Here is a 23571-nt window from a genome sequence, read left to right on the forward strand (position 1 = left end):
TAATTCTTTTCTAAAGTTTAAAACTTGAAACAACATAACTAAATTGAAAATAAAAGAAGTAAACTTTAAACATAATTAAAATGTTAGGTTTGAATAACAACTTTAGTTGTTCAATTTTTAAGATCATTTTGAATTTGTGTTTAATATGTGCATGATTCTTTTTTGAAAAAAATATAAATAAATTAGAAATATATCCAAACACATGTATTCTGAAACTTATTTGATACAAAATTGAATATTTATGAACTTATGACACTTCTGAAAAAAAATTCAAAATTTAGACACTTATTAAATTGCTTTTAAAATTTATAGATATGGTAGATGTGAGTATTTGACTTTTTTTTTTCCCCAAAAACATTTAAGGTTGAGAGATTTGTACTTATTGATCTATTGATTAAAGAGTATATACATAAATTTGTTAACTATGTTTAGAGTATACTAGGTGTTAGAATAAATTTGAGTATTAATAGAATGGCTAATACAAAAACCATTATTAGATAACTTTATGTTAAAAGCAAACATGGTCTATCCACTTTCATTGAAATTATAATGTAGTTCATTAATTTAACAAAAAAAAGCAATTTTGTCATTCTAGTCAAACACTTTATTTATTTTTATTATTTTAAAAATATTGTTTTAACTTATATTAAAAAAAATTTTAAAGCACAAATTAATTTTGATGGCACTATATTAAAATATATACACTAAATACAAATATCTTTTCTTTTCTTATTACATATTTTCAAAATTTTCAATTAATCACTTGAAGGTCATTTTTATAATATATCTTTAAAGAATTTCTTAAAAAATGGCTTTAAAGTTCAAGTTTCATAGAGAGTTTTCTATTCATTATTAATTTTTTATTATATAAAAATATATAAGAAGCTAGGCTGATCTCAATTTAAATTATTAATCTTCCCAAGAATGCTTGCAAAAATATTGATTTTGTTTAAAAATATATATTTAAAATTTTGTTCTTAAGTCAATAGGCTGAATGAAGTATATAACGAGTCAAAAATTATACTTCATTTGATATACAAATGTGTTAGTGATCAAAATGTATGTGGTTCAAAATTCTATAACTCATTTTACTTTAAGGGGCCGTTTGTTTTTTGAGAATGTAGATAATCGAAATCTTAGATGTCTGGGATTATATATATTAGGAATTATAGATGTCTGACATCTTTAAATTACCATGTTTAGTTTGTAGGAATATTTTTGTAGATATATGAGAATATTTTGATAACTGTGTTTGTTTTGTAAAATTTCTACTCGAGAATATCTTAAATTTACATAAAGTTTCAAGAAAGTTCTTACAACTATTTATTACTTTATAATTAATTTGATATAACTTAAACTTATATAACATATTTATTTTTATCAATTTGAATTTCTTTTAAAATTAATACAATTTATTTTTATTTTTATGTGTTATTTTTCTCAACAAAATAATATATCACAATTTAAGATTTTTACAAAATAAATATTAATTTAAATTTAAATTTGAATATATTGCTAAAAAACAATAAGAATTACGATATAACTAAAAATATATGATATACATAGTTGACAGTATTTATTTTAATTATATAATGCAAATGAAGATTAATATATATGTAAAATAAAATAAAAAGGAATGACTAAAAAAGTAAAATAAGGATGCCATCAACTTGGGATTCTGGAAATCCATGTTTATCTTCAGATACTGGAGCATTTCACAATACTCCAAAACAAACACGATAATCCAGATGTCCACTTCATAAGAATCTAGGATACTCACGAAATAAATGACTCGGAAAAAAAGTACATAACAAATTATTTACTAAAAAAAGAAAGAAAATTTATAATGCTAGAAAAAAAAGTATAGGTGATTTTCAAATCTAATAATGGTTTGCTAAAACTTTGAAAATATAGCACAAATGTTGAATTTGATGTTCATATTTTTCATTATTCTAATTTTAGCATCATTTTTGTCGATTGGTAGATTTAATATAATAAATATAGATTCTATCATTTATATAACTGATGTACCATGATCTTAATTGTGATGTGATAGATTTTGTTCGTTCGATTATAAGGAATATTATTTTATTTTTGTTTTGATACGAAGTTGTTTTCATTCGATGTGTTTAATTTTAATGGTATGATATAGATTTTAGTGTTAGTTGTATTATGTTTTCAAAAAATTTACATGATTTGAATAGTGTTTTAATGGCATGAATTGTATCAACTAATATATTAAATATAAAGTTTATAAATTAATTTGTTATAATTTTGATTTTTTTTAATATGATTTTGATGGTATATCAATTACATATGATTTCATATATTAGTTGTACAACAATATATTTTATATTTCGTATATTAGTTGACTGGTACGTCAGATTTAGAGAGAGAAAAATAAGTAGTAATTCAAAATGGATTTTAATTACATTATTATTATTTCAGTTTTATATTATTGAAAATGCAATACTGAGTACTAAATTAGTGTATCAGTAGCTTATTATCACTCATTAAAAATCCATTTTAAATATAATATCGGTGGATCAATAGTATGCCAATAGTCATTAAAAACTCATTTTAAGTATATCATTAATGTATGAGTAATATATCAACATTTCAAGTATAACATCCAGGTATGAACAATATATCAATACTCATTCAAAATATAAGAAATATATCAATAGTATATCATTAACGTATCATCAATCATTCAAAATTTAATTTCAAGTACATTATTAGTAGTTTATCAATACTAATTCAAATTTCATTCAAAATATAATATTAGTGTATCAATATTAATTAAAACTAATTTCCATGTATATCATTATTGTATATTAGTAATTTAGTAGTATATCAACTTTTATTCTAAATAAATTTTCAAGTGGAACATTAGTGTATTAGTAGAATATCACAATATTAATTCAAATTTCTTTCAAGTATAACATTCATGCGATGCATGTTAACTATTCATTTCTTCAGATGAGTAGTGCATTAAATGCCGTTCAAAATTTAATTTCAAATGTAATATTGGTATATCAAAAACTTATTAATACTCATTTTAAATGGTTGTCAATAGGACAAATTAACCATTAGGAGTAGGAATAATACTATGAAACAAATGAATTATAATTAAGCCTGTAAATAATAATAAATGAACATGCATTCGTTGGTTAATAATTTTGATATATGAATATAACTAACATATTTTAAACTAATATACCGAATATAAAATATATCATTTGACTATATATCAAATATAAAGTATATATATCAAATTTACTACAAATATATTAATTTTGTACTTATTTGGTCTCTAAACTTTTGAAAGTATCTAATAGGTCATTGAACTTTTTATTTTTATTATTATTTTTTGTTTGATGAGCTCCTAAACTTTAAATTTGGTGTCAAATAGACCTCTAAACTTTCAATTTTACATTTAATATGTCCTTGATATATTCATTTTTTAAGAAGTGAATTAGTAATTGAAGTTTTAGAATTTTATATCTAATAGAACCCTAAGTGTCAGCTTAGTAAGCAATCTGAAAACAAAAATTTGAAAATAAGTAATCCAATAAAAATAGAGTTGTATTTCATGTCTTCAGATATGTGTTTGGTAGGAGATTTATAAATTAAATTCCATTTTAAACAAAATTTCAAAATGTTATTGAAATTATATTTAGATAGGTTGAATATAAATCATTACTAATTACTGAACTTGTTTCATGTTAATTTTTTTTATAATTATTATTCTTTAATATCATATAATATATTATATATTTTAAATTTAACAAAAATTCAAGTTTATATCATGAAATGGTATAATTGTTATTGTTTTTATCACTTTTAATATAATTCTATATTTTAAAATTTTGAATTCAAAATCTAGATACACTGAAAATATAAAAAAAAAAAAAATGTTTTTAGAATTTATACTGTTTGGATCACATAATCGAGAAACAGTTTTCGAAAATAAAATCCAACCAAACACATTTCACTTAATTTGAAAACAAAAAACAAAATCTGAGTTGCCTACCAAACAAGTCCTAAATTTTCAATTTTACGTTTAATATATACGTGATTAAAAAAAAAAGATGGAAAAGGTTCAGACCTTGGGTACAAAATTGAAAAATTTATGGATCTATTGGACACAAAATCATGAGTGAAAGCTAAAAAATGCATTGGACATCTTGCAAAATTTAGAAACTTGATGGACATAATAAAATTTAGAAATTATATGTGATATAATTAATAACTTAATTATATTGATATAATTACTATAATGTATTTGATATATTATAATATAACTTTTTTTTTACAGGAAATAAATATTTCAATATGATTCAAATACTAATTATGTGAATTTGATTCATGTAATTAAATTTAATATAAATGAGATTTATATTAAATATCATGCATTAATGAGAGAATTAAAACTATAGGTTATATTATATTTGATACAATATAAAACTATAGGTTATGTGTTATATATGACATAATATATATAGTTCTATATATATAATAAGTTAGTTATTATTTTTATATATATATATATATAAATTAAAATTAAAATTAATTAAAAAAAATTAATTTTTAATTTAATTTTTATTTTAAAATTAAAGGGAGGGGAATAAGTTCTTTCCCACTAGTTCCCTCTTGACCTACATGGTGAGTGGAAAAAACAGAATCCTACGATCTTCTTCTTCACAGAGGAGTTATATGGGGTTTCGGTTCTTCTCTCTAAAAAAAAAGAAAAATATCCTACAAACACTCTCCCTCTCTTCCAAAATCTCACAGACAATACTTCTTGAGAAATTTTCATCCCAAGAGAATACAGAGGTAACTATTCGTGGTGGTGTCCTTACTGGTATTGCTCTGTTCGTGATTGACTGTGATCGTCGGTGAAAGGAAGATTTACAAGAAGAAATTGTTCTTCAAGGGTAAATAAACTCTAACTCTATTTTCTCCCTTCTCAAGCATGTTGTAAAATTAATTTGTTAATTGCATAATTCTGTTATGTAATTTTCATTCGGTGTAAAAATTAAAAATTGGTTCGATCCCTCTTATGCAATGGAACTTCACCGTTCCTGATGTGCTTTGTCCATATAAAATCTTTTCAAAATCTTTCTTGTATAAGTTGATTGATGAATAAATATCTCATCTGCTAAATGTTCAATTTGTAAGTCAAAGCAAAATTTTATTTTTTTCGATATCTTTTATCTCAAATTCTTTCTTAAGATATTCTATTGCCTTTGAAAGCTCTTCAGGAGTCCCAATTATATTCAAGTCATCAACATATACAGTTATGATAGTAAAACCTGGCTGTGACTTCTTTATAAAAATACATGAACATGTTGAATTGTTTTGACATCATTTTTTCAACAAATATCCACTCAGGCAATTGTACAATATTTGTCCTAATTGTTTCAATCCATATAATGACCTCTGTAACTTTATTGAATACAATTCCCTGGAATTTGGTTTAAATGTTTCAGGTACCTTAAATCATTTTGAGAATCTCATAAAATATCATTATTAAGAGATCCATATAAATATGTTGTGACTACATCCATAAGATGCATGTCCAAATTTTCCTACATAGCCAGACTAATTAAATATCTTAGTGTGATTGTATCCACCACCAGAAAACACGTCTCCTCATAATCAATACCAGGTCTTTGTAAAAAACCTTGTGCAATTATCTTGCTTTATATCTCGTGATCTCATTATTTTCATTTCTTTTCCTCACAAATACCCATTTGTATCCCACAGGTTTGACATCTTCTATGTTCAGACTACTAGACCAAAAACTTGACGTTTTGAAAGTGAATTTAATTCTGCCTCGATTGCTTATTTCCACTTAAGCCAAGTTTTTCTATGTTTACCGTCTTTAACAAATTTTGATTCATAATCCTCATTTTCAGATATAATATCAAGAGCAACATTATACGCAAAAATGCCGTCAATGACTACATGAGTCTGATTCCATCTTTTTCCTGTTACGGCATAGTTATTGAAATCTCATTATTATCTTTAGGTAATTCACCTTCTTCACTAATTCGACTATCAGTCATGTCTAGGTTTTTTCATGGTTATTTACATCATCAGCCAAGTATTTTTTACTATTAATTTATTTTTTATTTTTTAGGATTTTTATCTTTGGAACTCATTGGTCTACCATGCTTCTGCATGTTCCAAACTCATTATTGACAACTTGCTGTATTGGGATATCAATTTTCGATGAAACATTTGCAGCTGGTATAAGTGATTTAGTTTTTTTTTTTCTACATCTATAAATGCATCGGAGAACTGATTTGCTATATTTTGCAAATGAATTAACTTCTGAACTTCAAGTTCACATTGATCTGTACGAGGATCTAAATGAGACAATAACGATGCATTCCATGTAATTTATTTTTCCAATTTCTTAATTTCTCCCCCTAATGTTGAAAATTTTGTCTCATTAAAATGACAATTAGCAAATTGTGCAGTAAATACATCACCTGTCAGGGGTTCAAGATATTTGATAATTAATGGGGAATCATATGCAAGATATATTCCTAACCTCATTTGAGAACTCATCTTAGTTCCTTTTGGTAGAGCAATTGGAACATATACTGCACATCAAACAATACAGATGGAAAATATATAGCTCATGATCATAAGCTAATTGTAATAGCGAGTAATTATGATAAGATATTGGCTTAATGCGTACAAGTGACGTTACATGTAAAATAGCATGTCTCCGTACATATGCAAGAAACTTAACTCTCATAAACAATAGTCAAGCAATTAACTGCAAACGTTTTATGAATGATTTTGCTAAACCATTTTGCGTATGAACATGAGTTACATGATGTTCAACAATTATCCCAATTGACATACAATAATTATCAAAAGTTTGGGACGTAAATTCGCCAACATTATTAAGACAAATGGTCTTGATTGTGTAATCCAAAAATTGTGCTCTTAACCTAATTATTTGAGCAAGTAATCTTGCAAATGTAAGATTTCGTCTTGATAATAAACACACATGTGACCATCTGTTGGATGCATCTATTAATACCATAAAACATCTAAATGGTTCACTTGGTAGGTTAGTAGGTGTTGGATTTTATGTCCTAAAAACTCATAATTTGTAAAATGATAAACATTTTCTATTATCAATATACTTGTTATTGATCTCATAAATTGTATGAAAGTCTAAATTCAATAAACTAAGACCCATGACTATTGTATGAGTACTTGGACTTTATATGGAGACATAAGAGTGGATCGGGTTCGAGTAAATAGTCAAAATGATTTATGGTACATGAATGAGGTTGGGTACCTTATTCTGGCAACACCATTGGATGCGGCCTACTCTGTAGTTGTTACAAAGAGTTGTAAAGTACTACATACGATGTGATCTTAATTCGTACATGTTATGACATGAGGAGTGAGGGAGTGAGGGCGTCCTATGCAATGAGTTTGCATAAGATCAGGACCAAGAAATAAGTCACTCTTACTTTATAACGTTGTTTACTGTTTAAGACTGACTATTTCACCTAGATGACCTAGGTAACTCGATCTTAATCCTGAGCTAACTATGAATTCTTGTTTATTCGGGATTGCCCTTAGATTTGCATAGTTGAGGGTTGGCTCAACAGCGCCGGCTCAATAAGACTCCCATTTTAGGAGTAAGACCGGATAGATAGCTGGGGACATAGGGTGCAAGACGGAGTTCACGTCTACCCGATTTAGGGATAAGAGTAAAGTTGTTCTCTCAAGTACTGAATACAGGTCTTGAACAAGGGGCCCCGCCCTCTCATTGGGCTGAGAGAGTTTGGTTTGGTGATTGGATCACAAACTAGTTGTTCATTAGAGGATCAGTAGGGACTTGAGGAATAAGACGTAATCTCGAGGGTAAAATAGATATTTGACCCAGCTATTAACCAATTAATCTCGGATCGTTAGAGTCCATGATCTGTAGGTCCGCGAGGTCCTCCTACTAGCTCGTAACGAACTAGCTCTAGAATAGCGTGATAAGTTAATTTGAAACGTTCAAATTATAATTAAGGGAATTAGTAATTATATGAGATATAATTATATGTTTAATTTTAGAATTAAATGGAATAGGATAATTTATATATTTAAATATGATTAAAATATATAAAGATGGATATGTGTTAAAATTAATTTAATATTTGATATTAAATTAATTAAGTTTTATTTAATAATTAATTTATGAAATTAATTAATTTTTCATTTTTAAAATCAAATAGATTTTTTAAATCGAAATTTTATTTTTAGATAAAATTGAAAAATTGGAAAACTAAAACACAAAAATGGAAAAATGGAATTTTTCATTATCCATCTTTGAAGTAGCTCACACATAAAGCAACATCTTGCCTTTGTCTTCTCCAAGCATGATCTGCAACTCATGCAACTCGTTTCTTTACATGTTGATCTGTAATATAATGAAGAGATTGGAGTGAAAATCGGGCATGCAATCTACAGAATTTTGAGAGAAAATTCAGTTTGAAGAATGGTTCTTCAACAAGGTTGCTGCAGTGAGCTTTTCTCCTTCATCCATTGATTCAAGCTTGTTTTGAGTCCCACAACTCAATCTAGAGCACCAAGAGAATAGTGGGGAAGATTTTGAGGTGGTCTACAACAAGATATGGAGAAGATTGCAGCTGAAGAAGGAGCTTTGAAGAAATTCTACAAGAGGTATGTCTTGAAACTCATTTTTCTGCATAAGCATGCTTTATATTATGCCAAAATTAGTGAATTTGAGTGCTTGGATGATCCTTGTGCTTCCGCTGCTATTGATACAATCCTACAGTAGGTCCAAATATATCACCATGAATTCATTCTAAAAATGCAGATGATTCAGTCCCCACTTTGACTGGTGATGGTCTAATGATTAATTTGCCTTGATAGCAAGCATCACATAATAATTAATTAGACTGAAATTTTTTTTGACTCTTCAATGGATGTCCATTTGAATTCTCAATAATTCTTTTCATCATTATAGATCCTGGATGACCCAATCGGTCATGCCAAATTGTAAATATGTCTGGATTCACGAACTTCAGGTTTATTGTTGCATATGTTTCAATTACTCGTATATGAGTATAATATAATCCATAAGATAAAGCAGATAACTCTACCAGTATATGTTTTTCATCTGAGACAGTTGATATGATATAAAGATACTCCGTATTATTCTTTCTATCAGTTTTAATATGATAACCATTGCAACATATATCTTTAAAATTAAGTAGATTTCTCTTTGATTGACTAGAGAACAATGCATTTTCAATTGTAAATTTTGTTCCTCTAGGTAAAATAATATTTGTTTTTCCAAACACTTCATTTAGGTTTGCAGAAACTGATACTATATTGACTTTTTTTTCCAGCATTGTCAGGTTTGAAAAATATTTTATACTTGTAATTATCGTATGTGTAGTTGCACTGTCTGCTAGATTAGATCTTATTTACTCATTTTTTATTCACCCAACATATGAAAATGATTCAGGTTTTCTTCATTAAAAGACAATAATTACAATAAGAAAAACAAAATTTGGAATATACAAAGGTTAATATCTATTAAGAGGAAAAAGAACATGGAGATAAATTAAAAAAAAAAAAAAACAACAGTAAGTCTAGATATTTTCAAAGTCAAAGGAAATACTTGTTTTTCCATCAATTCTGCCAATTTTCTCTTTAAAAGATTTAAAGAAGCCCGTCACATCCAAATTTGTCATATAGGATGAGTCAAATATGTCATTATCCTGATATGTAAAATTTGCTTCTACATTTTTATATTTATTCTTCAGGGATGCTTGATAGAGATCAAATAAGTGTTTTAACGTATGACAGGTACGTGATCAATGCCTAGTCATTCCACATCATAAGCATTTATTTTCAACATTTTTTGAACTCTTATCTTGTGGAGCTTTTCTTTTGTGATCATCATTTTATGTGGTTCTTTTGAAATTTGAATGATTAGAACGACTACTATGAAAATAATAATTATTTCTTCATTTTCCACGGTTACGACCTTCACCATGACCACGATCTCGACCACAATTATTAAAAATTCACAATATTCACTTCTGGGAATGTTGTTGTTCTAGTTGGTCGAGATTCATAATTTTTCGTCCATGATTATTAAAATGTACAACATTCACTTCAGGAAATGTTGTTGCTCTAGTTGACTGAGATTCATATTTTTTTAATCAATAACTCGTTATTTCATTCAACCACGAGAAGACATCAGATGAGTGTAGAATGCTTTTAAAATATTTTTCTCGATATTACTACTGCAGGAGCATATCCGAAATGTAGAAAAATATCTTCTATAACATGTTGATTTAAAATTTTGGAGCCTCAAGTGCATCTATTTACGATGAGCTTTAAGAAGAAAAATTGTTTTTTGATGATCACATTTTTATGACATCCAGGTGTATTTTGGCATCTATTAGAGTGTATTAACATGCAACGAAAGTAACAAGGATCAATAAGCATTCAAATTCACTAATTTTGGTAGTAACTAAAACATGCTCGTCTAAAATAAGAGGGTTTGTGATCATACCTTTGTAGAACTCTTCAAGATCTTGATCAACAGCAACGGTCTTCTCCAAAGAACAGCGTGAACCACCTCAAGATCTTCTCTACTATCCTTTTGGAACTTTAGAATAAGTTGTGGGACCCAAGAACAGCTTGAAGCAATGAAAACGCAAGGAGAAGCTCACAGCAGCACACCACTCGAAGAACCTTTCTTCCAGCCAAAATTCTCTCTAAATTTTTTAATGGAATGCATGCCTCAAAATTACTCCATTCTTCTTTATTTATTGCAAGTGTACATGCAAAGAAGAATGCTGCATGACTTGCAGCTTATGCTTGGAGTTAATGAAGATGAGGAAATGGGTTTTGTGTGAGCATGAAGAAAATGATAGTAGAAATACTTGATTTTCCATTTTTGTGCATGTATTTCAACTTTCTAATTTTTCTTAAAACCAAAACCGATTTCAAAATTCAATTTTTATTTTAAAACTGAAAATTTAATTTTAAATAATACTAATTAATTTAATATCAAATATTAAATTATTTTTTGCATAAAACCATCTTCATATATTTAAATCATATTTAAATATATATTCTCCTATACCATTTAACGTTTCAAATTAATTTCTCAAGCTACTCCAAAGCTTATCAATTTACGAGCTAGTAGGGGGACCTCGCGGACTTACAGATCATGGGTTCCAATGATCCGAGATTAATCGGCTAAACTCATTAGACCGATCTAACCTTCATTCGCTAACTAATGGGTCATTCCACTATAGCCCATAGTTGAACTCCCCTCACTGTAGACATATTATGTCCACTTTATATAACCATAATTAGTAAGTCGATCTTTCACAGGTTGTTTATAATTACAGCTGGGTCAAGATAACCGTTTTACCCTGTGAATACATCTTGCTCCTTAAGTTCCCATTGACCCTCTAATGAACAATTTTGATTCATAACACCTATGAATCAAGTCCTTTATCTATCATGAGAAGACGGGGTCTCGATATCAAATATTAAATCGAGTAGGAGTGAATTCCATCTTGCAAAGTTATGTCCCCAGCTATTCATCCGGTCTTATCCCCAAAGTGGGAGGCTTGTTGGGTTACTCTCATCGTTTGCAGATCAAAGGATAATCCCGAACAAACAGGAGTTCATAGCTAGCTCAGGATTAAGATCGAGTTAACCTAGCTTATTTAATAAATGAAATAGTCAGTTTTAACAGTAAACGATTGTTATAAAGAAAAGTGACTATTTTCGTGGTCCAATCTATATGCAAACTCATTGCATAGGATGCCCCAACTCACATGTCTCAACATGGACGATCTGTGGATCACATCCACTTTACAACTTCTTGTAACAACTACAAAGTGGGCCGCAGCCAATAATGTTACTAGGATGAGATACCCAACTTCATCCATATACTTATTAGACCATTTAGGCTATATACTGTTTACTTGATCCTGTTTATGTCACTTTCAGACTATAGCCATGGATATGTTTATTGGATTTTCATAATAGAATGCAAAATTAACAATTTATTATTATTATTGATAAATAGAATGTTTAACATGAATTGCGAGTTCTAGGACATTCCCGGCAACATCAAGCATAATGACAAAAAATTATTACCATTAATATCAAATGTTGCAAATTCTATAATATTTTCATAGTAACACTATTACAAAATATTATATTTATATTAGAAATTTGATAGATATCAAATATGAAAAATAACATTAAATTTATTTATTATACCAAAGAGGGAAAAACCGATATACCTTTAGGACCCACCTTTAGCAAGAAAAACAACAAAAGCTCGTGCTTATAATGTGTTGTGAACTTGAGGAGCACAACGAGAACATGGATACTAGTGAAATATAATATAATAACAAAATAAATAAATATTAAAATAAATTAAATATAATATATAAATAAACAAAATAAAATAGATTAGCAAAATATAAAATAAGAAATTTATCTAAATTCTTTATTTTCTCCGATTTTCATGGATTTAAAAATCATTATTTATAGGCAATTTGACAAGTGAATTGCATGAACAGTAATGTCGAGACACATAGATAATACTTTAGAAAATAGGAGAATGACACATAGTTAATAGACACTAGCATCTTATACATATTTATTATCATAATATTTATAATACTTATAGAAGTATTATTCATTTTGAGAGAGTTTAAGATCAAGTATCTTGAAATTTTAGAAAAAACTTGTAATTTAATAAAAACCAATAAAAGAAAAGCGGTTAAATTACTGAAAAGGGTGTGGATCGTCGTGGCAATTCATTCAATAAATTACAGAGGCACCTTTATCTATCAATGCAAAAAAGCTAGGGGCAAATTCGTAAATAAGCATGACGTAAAACCGTGGACGCAGAACTTCGACTCTGCATCTCTCATATAAGTTAGGCGAGCAGGAAGCCCATTACACATTTCACGCTGAAGGAAAACTCATTCTTCTCATTCTTCTCTTCCTCCGTCTCCTCCGCTCACGGTGGCTCCGTCGAGCTCCGGTGGTTACTCTTCTCTTAGCTCATTGATCTCTAGAAGCCACAGACGTTCGTTTAACTACGTTTTGTAGATACAGATTGTGAAGCTTGATTCCAAGAAGAAGTGTTTTGCGTCTTACGTCGTTTCGTAGACAGAAGATTGTGGAGGTTGTTGGATTTCCAATGGCTACAGGGCCGGTTAAGTCTCAGCCTTTGCACAACTTCGCTTTGCCTTTTCTGAAATGGGGTGGAAAGAACCAGACCAACAACAATCACCGCATTCGACGGACAATCGGCGGCGGTGGCGGTGACTCATCGCCTGCCGTTGATCATTCCGAACCGGAGTCTGAAGCAGACTCCAAGCCTCAACTTCGAGTTGGATCGCGCACCGCTCGGAACAGATTCGCGTTTTCGCCATGCTCACTTGGAGATAAATTCGCGAAGCATTCTGAAGGTGAGGTTGGAGATGAAGTTGTTAAGGAGCAGAAGCGGGAAGGTGAGGAGGTTGAGGGGGAGGAAATAGTGCAGAAGCCTTGGAATCTCAGACCGCGGAAGGGGCCGTCGTTGAGAGGTTACGGTGATTTGAAGAATGGAGGAGACTTGCAAGAACCGGACGCGGCAGTTTCATCTGCTGCTGGTGCGTCTCAGCAAGGAGAGAATCCGCAGCCGAAATCGCTCCGGTTGCGGGGATTTACAGAGTCCCATAGAATAGAGAAGAAGGAGAAAAGAAAGTTCTGGATCGCTCTGTCGAGGGATGAGATTGAGGAAGATATATTCATCATGACTGGATCTAGACCTTCTCGGCGGCCGAAGAAGAGACCTAAGAATGTTCAGAAGCAACTCGATGTATGATTCTTCCTGAAATTTTCTTGCCATTTCTTTTCTGCTTGGTGGTACTGAAATTGTTGAGTGATTCTCTTTCCTAATTCCTAATTTCTTGGCCATCTTTCAGACTGTGTTTCCTGGACTGTGGTTGGTCGGAGTTACTGCCGATTCCTATCGTCTCGCCGATTCTCCGGCCAAGGTACTTTAAAGACTTTCTTCTAGCTCGTAATTAAATGCAATTTCGATTGAATTCCGAACACGACGGTGCATTAATGTAAACATTTGTTTGATTTCGTTATAGATTTTTAGTTTTCCCACATGGTTTGATTTTTGTTGTTGCAGAGATAGACACAATCACGACAATATTTTTTTTGATCTTTGAAGTTGGAATAGTTTGCCTCGCCTGCCTTGATTGAGACCCATGTTGGAGGTACACTGTTCTTACTTCTAGGAAGAAGAAATGAAGCCATGATTCAAATCGACCACATAGGAAATCCAATTTTTCTATGCTGTTGTTTCTCCTTGTAATAATCTCTATGGTCCAATGCAAGAGCAGGTTCTAGTGTTAGTCTTCTGACTCAGTAATTTTATTATGTAACATGAAAGTAGAGGCAAGTAGGTTGAATTGAGTCTTATTATAAGGTTTTGTTATTAAAGCCTTTTGTGATATAATATGGAATTTCATTGCTCATGTGAACAATTCTTGTTAGTTGATCAGTCATAATGTTTGACAGGCTTCCCTAGACTGCTGGGGAGCAGATTATCCAGAGCTTGGTTTCTTTTGCAAAATCTATATCTTGTAGCAGTTCATTCTTTTTTCAGGTAGAACTTTCATTCACATGCTTCAAGCTACTGCTGATGTTGATGTTGATGGTGATATTTTCCTATCTTTACTTCTTATTGTTCCATGATTCCTGTCGTTCTTTGCTTCATCTTTTTCTTGTCAGTAATATGCTGAATGAACCTTCTAGTTCTGCATCATTTTTAATATTTGGGTCTATGGGATATCTAAGCATTAATTTTGTGAATGTCTTCAATCTTCATATTTTTCTCTTGGAGGTCCTTTGCATTACTTGCCTTCCACCATTTTCCTATTACTCAATTATGTGTTTTTGTCTTAAACATCTGAGGTAAGTAGTTATTGTAACTATAATTTGGGTCTGAGAGTAATGACTTCTTGTTCTTTATTCTGTTTAGTTCTGAAAGTTTATGAGAGGCTAGGCTGCTTTCATACGATAATTTCCTTCTCTTAAAACTCAAGGATACTTTTGTATATGAAAATATCCTCACCAAGATTGTTCTTGTCGTAGTTAACACAATTTCTTATCATTAATCCAAAATCCACCATGTAGTTTTGCACGACTGTCAATCACATGGTCATCTGTGGGTCTGGTGAAAATAAATTCGTTTTCTATATTCCTTGTCTGTAGATTCTGACATTTCTCTGCTTGGGTCTGTTCTTCTCCTTTTTGAGGAACCGTAAGCACTTATTCGATACAGATTAAGGCTCTGTTTGGAAAAACTTCATAAATGCTCAAAAAAGTGGTTTTAATTGCCCAAAAAAAAAGTTTTTTAATACTTGAAAAGTCATTCCAAAAATGAGCACAATTATGTTACATGTTTCAATTGATACTGATTTGCTTCATTTTTCTTTTCTTTTAAGTTGGATCCAACTATGATTTAGAATCATGGCAATCTAGTTTCCAAAAAACAAACTTTGTTCGTAATATTCTCAACTTCATTACTTGCATTTCAGTCTGTATCGAATTAAAATGCGTCGAATGTTTCTTTGATCTAGCTGCAGGGGAATACATAGAGCATCACCCTTGAAGAATGAATGGGTAACTACTAACTACTAAAATAGTCTTTGTGTGTGTGTGTGTGTGTGTTGGTAGGTTGGTTGGTTGGTAGTGTTTTCAATTTCTAATCTTGAACTGCCATTGTTTTGATTTGGAAGCAAGCCTTTGTGATTCTTTACTCTTTGATCAGTTTGGTCTTTTCTTGAATACACATCTTCTTCTTAGCTGATGACTGAAGTCTCCATTATTGACCAGTGCAATTTAATATGCTTCTTACCATGATTACTGGATCATTTCATTTTTTGTTTTTTATTTTTGAAAATTAAGCCTATTTTCTCTCCATTCATTGCAATGATTTGCATGTATAATGGTTGAATTTCTAGCCAAACTAAAAAAAACAAAAACAACTTTTAGAAGCTACTTTCTTTAATTTTCAAAATTTGGCTTGATTTTTTAAACCATTGGTACAAAGTAGATAACAAAGAAAAAATATGGAAGTGGAAGTAGTGTCGATGGGTTTAATTTTAAAAAACAAAATAGTTATCAAATAATGCCTTAATGAATTGATTTTTCTTTTATCTTCTGGCCTAAAAATGTGTACATAATTGAATTCAAGGATTCTAGTTGTTTTTAACAGGTAGTTGTTGGATTTTGATTGGAAAGTTCCTAGGTTGGAAGTCAAATTTGAGTTAAAGTATTTGAATTATTAAACTATTTAATTTAGACCTAGTCTTATTTAAAATTTTATTTTGCCTTTTGGATTTTCTATCAAATGTGTGTCAGTGTTGAATTTCTATGGTGCATTTTAAAGGATAGAAATCTTATGTGCCACACTCATAAGACTAAAATAAAATGTCTCAAATTATGAAACTAAAAAAGGAAATTAGAAAAATTAAACTACGATTTAGATCAAATTAATAATTCAAATCTAATTATTGCCATCTCTAACCACATTCATTTATTGTTCAATACCTAAACTTACGAAAGTAGGTTTAGAATCATATAGTGTATTTTCCCCTTTATTACTATTTTTTTAAAATAAAATATGCTAAAAAATTATGATGCTCGATGGACCAACGCAATTTATTAGATTGGTCAATTTACATAAATGTCGTAGTTATCGTGTTGGTGTTAATTCATATATTATTATAAGTATTTATTCAGATTTTGTTATTTTTTGCGAGTAAAATGGAGTTATTATGTAAAGGTTTGAATTAAAATTTAGTCTTTGATTCTTTGGTACGGTTAGCACATGTGGAGTGAATGATCCTTATAATATATTTGTTTGATATTAAAATTTGAAAACTAAAATATCCAAAATAGTCTCTAATCTGACCTAACTCAATCTTAAAATTCGGGTTGGGTTGTAACATTATTATTATTATAATTTTAAATATTTAAATTTATCTATAAAACATGATTAATAACTAAAATTTTATAAAATTCAAATGTTAATTATAAAATATTCATAATATTTATTACAAATTTTAAATAAATACATCATAATAATCCCAAGACAAATATACATATAAATATTTCAATAGGTACGTAATTCAAAAGAAAATTCAACTTTTACTGTTTGGATTCGGTTGTTCTGAACAACCGTATTTGCAAAACATCTTGAAAAAAAGCTTTTCTATTTAACAACACATTAATTAATGGTACTAAGTTTCATTGTTTGTCTCGGTGGATAATTATTGTTTTGTAATTAATGTTACTTAACCTTTTTTTTTTTAAAAAAAAAAAAAAAATTAACCTCAATATTAAAATCAATGTATTTAATGTTGTATCATTGTTTTAATTAATATTAATTAAAATATTTTGAACTCTTTTCAAATAAGGAAAAATGAGTCATTGTAATTATAAATGAGTCGACTCATTTATAAATATAGCAAAATGTCACTGTAATAGGTTACGATAGACATCTATTATTATTAGTGATAGATGTGTATTGCAGTCTAGCATTGAGAGACAATGACATTTTGCTATCCTTGAAAATATTTTAAGCAATTTTACTATTTAAACCAATTATCCAAATATCTTTTATCAATAAACTTAAAATTTTATTTATATAAACGTGAAAATATATATTTAGTTTCTAAACTTTTGTATTTGGTTTCTAGGTTGAAATCTTACATTTTTACTTTCAAATTTTGAGTTTAATTTCTATTTGGTTCTTAGATTTCAAATTGTTACAATTTTACCCTTAAATTTTGAGTATTCATTTGGTCCTTAAGCTTCAATATTGTGCACTTTTACTTCTAAGTCTTTGTTGATGTTCACTTTGGTCTTTGACATTAGTTTTCAGTTAATTAATTTAAAATTATTATAAAGAGAAATTTTATAATTAGTTTTAATAGTGATGAAAATTACTAAAAATTAGTTAATTATAATTCTTTTAAATTATAAAATGTCTATTTAGCGAAAAAAATCAAGCTTAAAAGTGTAAATTTTAAAATTTAAGAAACAAGTGGTAACAAAAACTTAATATCCAAAGATAAAAATGTGATATTTTGAAATCGAGAGACCAAACGAACATCTTTTCCCTTAATCTTGGTGATACAAATTTCTAGATTCACCGCTAGTGTTCAAGTATCAATTTTTATGTACATTTTCAATTTTAACTTTACATTAAAAGTTTTCCCATATTTTCTTACATTTTTACCCTCGTATCAATTTTCTCATTCTATATATTTGTTTCCATAATTGAAATGTTTCATGAAAGGTTGATGATTTTATTATTAATTACAATTACTAATATTACTTTAATTAACACTAGTATACAACCCTATTTTTGCATTTCCTTCTTCTTCTTCTTGTTTGTATTAAAATTTCTCAATGCTAACAGATTAAAATTTCTCAACGGTAACAGTAAAGATGACTTTATATTTTTTCTTTTTGAAATAGTAACAACAATGGTAATGGTAACGATATGATGTAGTTCAAGACGCAATTGATTTGAGTACCATTCACTCATCAATCATTTTGTCTTTTTTATTACGGATTTGGAAATGAACATCAAAACGTCAGTACGGATGTAGGATATTAGTAAACAACACCAAAAATAATTCATTGGAGTCAACTTTTCAATTATTATTGATTCATTACGTTTTTACTGGAAAAATGTGATCTTAATTCAATGTGCAACATTGAAAAGTCATATTGAGTTTCAACTGGTTGGGCCATTGGCCAAAATGTCAATTTTGTAGAAACTCGACAGTTGACACTTGTGTAATATGAGTTTTCAAATGGTTCCATTTGTGTAATTACATCATTTAAATTAAAAACCCCCATCGAATTAGACTTTAAAAAATGGAATAAGGAAATTGTTTCGTCTCGTTACTTTAAAAAAGAAATCTATAATGATAGGGACAACAATCCTTCAACTATATCATAATAATACGATATTGTCTATTTTAGGTTGATCAGAGTCATGCCCTCAACTTAACCATGCTGGTAGAATTCTCAAGTGCTAAACAGAGATGTAGTAGAGCCTCGAAAGTAGTCATGTTGTGATTTGTTGTTGAACTCTACTGGATAGGCGAAGTTCTTTGGTGAAGAGGAGTGAGTCTAGAGAAGAGAGACGAATGGAGGACTATTTGAAGGGAGACTATGTGGTCTTTTTTACAAGGGAGAGATGGTTGGAATGTGATCAAAATCTTACATTGGTTAGATAAGGAGACGATTATGGCTATATAAGTGAAGACAATTATCTTTATTGGTATGAGGCCTTTCGGGGTGAAACAAAACATAAAGCTGTGAAGGTTTACGGGCAAAGTGGACAATATCATACCATTGTGGAGATAGTTGGATGGTCGTTGTCCCTATCACATAATATTTGGGAAAATGCTAGAAATTGGACGGTAGAGTGATACAAAATTAGCAAAGGGTGTGTTCATTTAACTTTCAGAAGGTTTGTTTTTTGGAAAAAAAACATTTTGAGAAAAAGTTTTGTGTTTGTAAACCATAAAAAATAATTCTAAAAAAAAAATGAGTTTATGAAACTACCTACGACCACCACCACCTCCCGGGACAACCATCTCCAACAACCAATCATCTCTAGCAATCAGCTCAGCTCAATAACCTTCGACCACTAACCTCTTGTAACTATCTTTGTCACCCACCTTTGACGATTAACTCTGACAACCAACTTTAACCGCTAACACGGACAACGACCACCTCCCGAGATGAACTCTATCAATCTATTGCAACCACTAATGACTAACTCTAACGACTAACTCTAGTCACCAATTAGATCAATCACCGTGGAAGATTCAAAAGTTTAGTTCAATGGGACTTAGTTTAAAGCTTCTCAAACTATTAAAATAAGTAACAAAAAATTAAATTAAAAATTGGTTTTGTTTGATAAACCATTTCATTTTTCGTTTTTAGTTTTTGAAAATATATTCTCTCATGTTCTTACCGTTGTTTGCATCTTTCTTAATTACAATAGTTGAATTCTTAGCTAAAATCTAAAAACAAAAAAAGGTTTTTAGAAACTACTTTTTTAGTTTTTAAATAGATTGGTTTTCTAAAACACATGGTTAGAAAGTTGATAACAAGACAAAAAAATCTAGAGGTGGAAGGGGGGTTTGTAGGCTTAATGTTAAAATACTAAAAATAAAAAACCAAATGGTTAATAAATGAGATATCTCCTAATTTTTTACAATGATTTGTATCTTTTAAGTACAATAGTTGAAGTCTCAGTCAAATTCCAAAAACAAAAGCAAGTTTTTAAAAACTATTTTTTTAGTTTTCAAAATTTGGCATCTTTTTTTAAATCATTGGTAAAAAATAGATAACAAAGGAAGAAATTTGGAGGTGAAAGTAGTGTTTATAGGCTTAATTTTAAAAAACTAAAACAAAAAGACAAAATGGTTACTAAACAGAGTCTAAATATTTGGGGCCCAATTTCTAACTATGTAAGTTTGAAGTAACTTCTGTATAAATTTGAATGCTTAATTTTTACAATTGAAGGTTTGAGTGTAAATGCAACTATCACTATACTTCAAAGGTGGTTTTTGAAATTTAACCCTTAAAAATGTAAAAAAATTTGAATATTCACAATTCACATAATTAGATTTATTTTGTAGTATACTCTCCACATTCAATACAAACTGATTTTAGGTTAAACAACACCATTTTCATCTTATATTTCGAAGTTCGTTCAATTTTTAGTCATATATTTTTAATGGTCTAATTTTAATCCTCATATTTTCAATAAATCTTAAATCTAGTCTTTTAAAGTTAATTTTTATCGAAATTGATTGAATAATAATAAAAACTTTCCTGCAAAGAAATATGATGTGTGAATATATTTTCAAAATTTATAGTAAAAATTCTAATAAATACAAAATAATTTTTAAAAAATCAATAATAAACTAATATTGGAGACTAAACTTAAGATTTATTGAAACTACATGAATTAAAATTGGACAAACTTCAAAATATAGAGATCAAAGTGATATTTCAATCCTATTTTATTAATTTATTTCATTTATTATACGTGATTTAAAAAACAATTATCATTTTCGAAAATGCATTAAATCAAATATATTTTCATTGCAAAAGATTCTATGATTTTAGCATATCAATTTAATTACTCATTTTATTCCACATTTTAAAGTTGCTTTCTACTATGAGTTCTGAACCGATTTTGTGGTATAATAATTTAGTTCTTTTGCAAATATATTTAGGGTTTCTATTCCTTTCAAAATCGTAGATTTTCTCTTTTCTCCCTCCCTCTTTTTTTCATTATATATATATTTTTATTTGAAATATAGTTAATTAATTAATACTAATTTTAAAAAATTAATGAGTATTTATTTGAATAAATCGACTAGAATCATTAAAATATTTACAATAAAAATTTATTAAATGAATATAATTATTTTTTTTACATAAATTATTAATTAATTAATTAACAATATCTTAAGTATATTTATTTAATAAACTAAGATTAGTTAAATTTAGTTTGTACCAAAATTCATTTCTAAATAATAATAATTTATTATTTTATTTTTTCAATAATCAATCGATTATTTATTGAGAGTAATTTTAATTTTATCTTTCTTTATGAACATATAATCATTATTGATTATTTATAATTACTTGATTATTTATTGTGATTAATTTATATTACTTCATTTATTATTAACATATTATATTTATAAAACTTTTTTTTTAGTATTCTCTATTAATATAAAATATATATATATATATATATATATATTTTTTTATCTTATTTAACTTTTTATATAATATATTGTTTATTAAAATATATTTTTTTATATTATTTAATTAAATTCAAAATTACTAATATTAACCTTAATTAATTATAAAAATGATTAAGTATTGAGTTATAATTAATATGATGCTCCTTAAATATATTAATTAATTAATTTTAATTATAAATTACTCAATTTCTACATATTTATAATTAAAATTATTATTGATTCTTAATTAATTAATTTTTTAATCGATATATTGAGTTATATCTATTGCTTAATTAATTAGTCTATTAAAATTATAAAATATTTTCATGCTTAATTTCATATATTAAATAAAAACATAGTTTTTCATAAAATTCTAATAACATTTCCCATGGACAGCCAAACACAGTCCTCTTCGATTTAACATTATATTCCCAGGTATCCTATTCTTAGGCATCATTTATTTACAAGCATCTATAAAACCTTAAACCAAACAGCCCCTCAGGATGTTTGGCATGCAAAGTTGAGTTAAATTGAGCTGGTAATTGTTATCTGAGAAGTTAGATTATGTGTGGAGTTAGATCGCCTGTGTTCGGGGTGTAGAGTTGAGTTGAGTTGAATTAAAATGTTGTGTTTGGGGTGTTGAGTTGAGTCGAATCGAGTCGGGTAAAGTTTATATTTGGATTGCAAAGTTAAGTTGGGATATACGGTACAATTTTTCTAAATAAAATTGATTTTGTCTTAGATTTTTTTGCTATATATATATTTTTTTATTTCCAACTACATACATATTTTCTTAAATGTTTTAATACTAAAAAATGTTTAATTTCCTCCCCATTCTTAATACATAACAAATTCCTACGAAGTAAACATATATTAACACAAATTTTGAATTCAATTTTTGAACACTCAATTACATAATGTATTCTTTTTCCATTCTTAAACAGGTAACATATTCCAAATAAATGATTTTTTTTTACAACTACTTAGTCCTCAATCATGAACATTGAAGAAGCTTAAAAGCTGAACAACTTTTTGTTTTTCTTCTTGAAAAATATAACATAGTTTTACCACACAATTTGAACACTCAATTGCATAACAATTTTATCTATATCCTCAAAGAAGCCATATTCCAATAAAATGAATATTTTCTCTTCTCTAAACCTCAATTTTTAACCCTCAATTAATTTTAGCTCAAACATAAATGTTAATTAAAAAAAAAACAAAACAAAACAAATTTTTATCTTTTTTTTTGCCCATTTTTCAAATATGAATTTTAATTTTTATGGTTAATGATCTTTTCCTTTTTTGTTCAAAACGTTTGATTTTTTACATTTTACACTAATACAACAAAATGATTTTTTTTTATGCAAACTTGTTTTTTGTAAACGTTTTTTTGTTCAAACATTTTTATACTTAGTTTTTATGGTTGTCTAATTTGCCACTTACAAATGAAATAATAATGTCCACAAAAATGTTTATGTACATGTAGAAAAATGCATAACAATGAACAACATTCAATACATCACAAATTGTTCTCCAACTAAACAAAAGCTGGACTATAAAAAGTAGACTCCGAACTTTGAACTAATAGACCTCAAACTAATCATTGGAGAAATTGAGTTTGGGCCTTATAAGTAAAATAATAAACTATAGTTAGATTAGAATG

General features: G+C 28.4%; 1 protein-coding gene across 2 annotated transcripts; it reads left to right on the forward strand.

Moving 5' to 3' along the window:
• Positions 1–12898: 12898 nt before the first annotated feature.
• LOC120092679 (chromogranin (DUF1639)) lies at positions 12899–14680 on the forward strand. Of its 2 annotated transcripts, XR_005486118.2 has the most exons (4): positions 12899–13912; positions 14019–14090; positions 14234–14321; positions 14626–14680. XR_005486118.2 is itself a non-coding variant. In XM_039050830.2 (3 exons), exons 1-3 carry the CDS (start codon positions 13250–13252, stop codon positions 14237–14239), a joined length of 741 nt encoding a protein of 246 aa, XP_038906758.1. In that variant the 5' UTR covers positions 12899–13249; the 3' UTR covers positions 14240–14378. The 2 variants fall into 2 exon arrangements, 1 of the variants encoding a protein (XP_038906758.1); XM_039050830.2 differs by lacking the exon at positions 14626–14680 and having other exon boundaries at positions 14234–14378.
• The last annotated feature ends 8891 nt before the right edge of the window (positions 14681–23571 follow it).

Source organism: Benincasa hispida, chromosome 12, assembly GCF_027475165.1.
Source record: "Benincasa hispida cultivar pf3 chromosome 12, pf3_genome.v1.1, whole genome shotgun sequence".
NCBI lineage: Eukaryota > Viridiplantae > Streptophyta > Magnoliopsida > Cucurbitales > Cucurbitaceae > Benincasa > Benincasa hispida.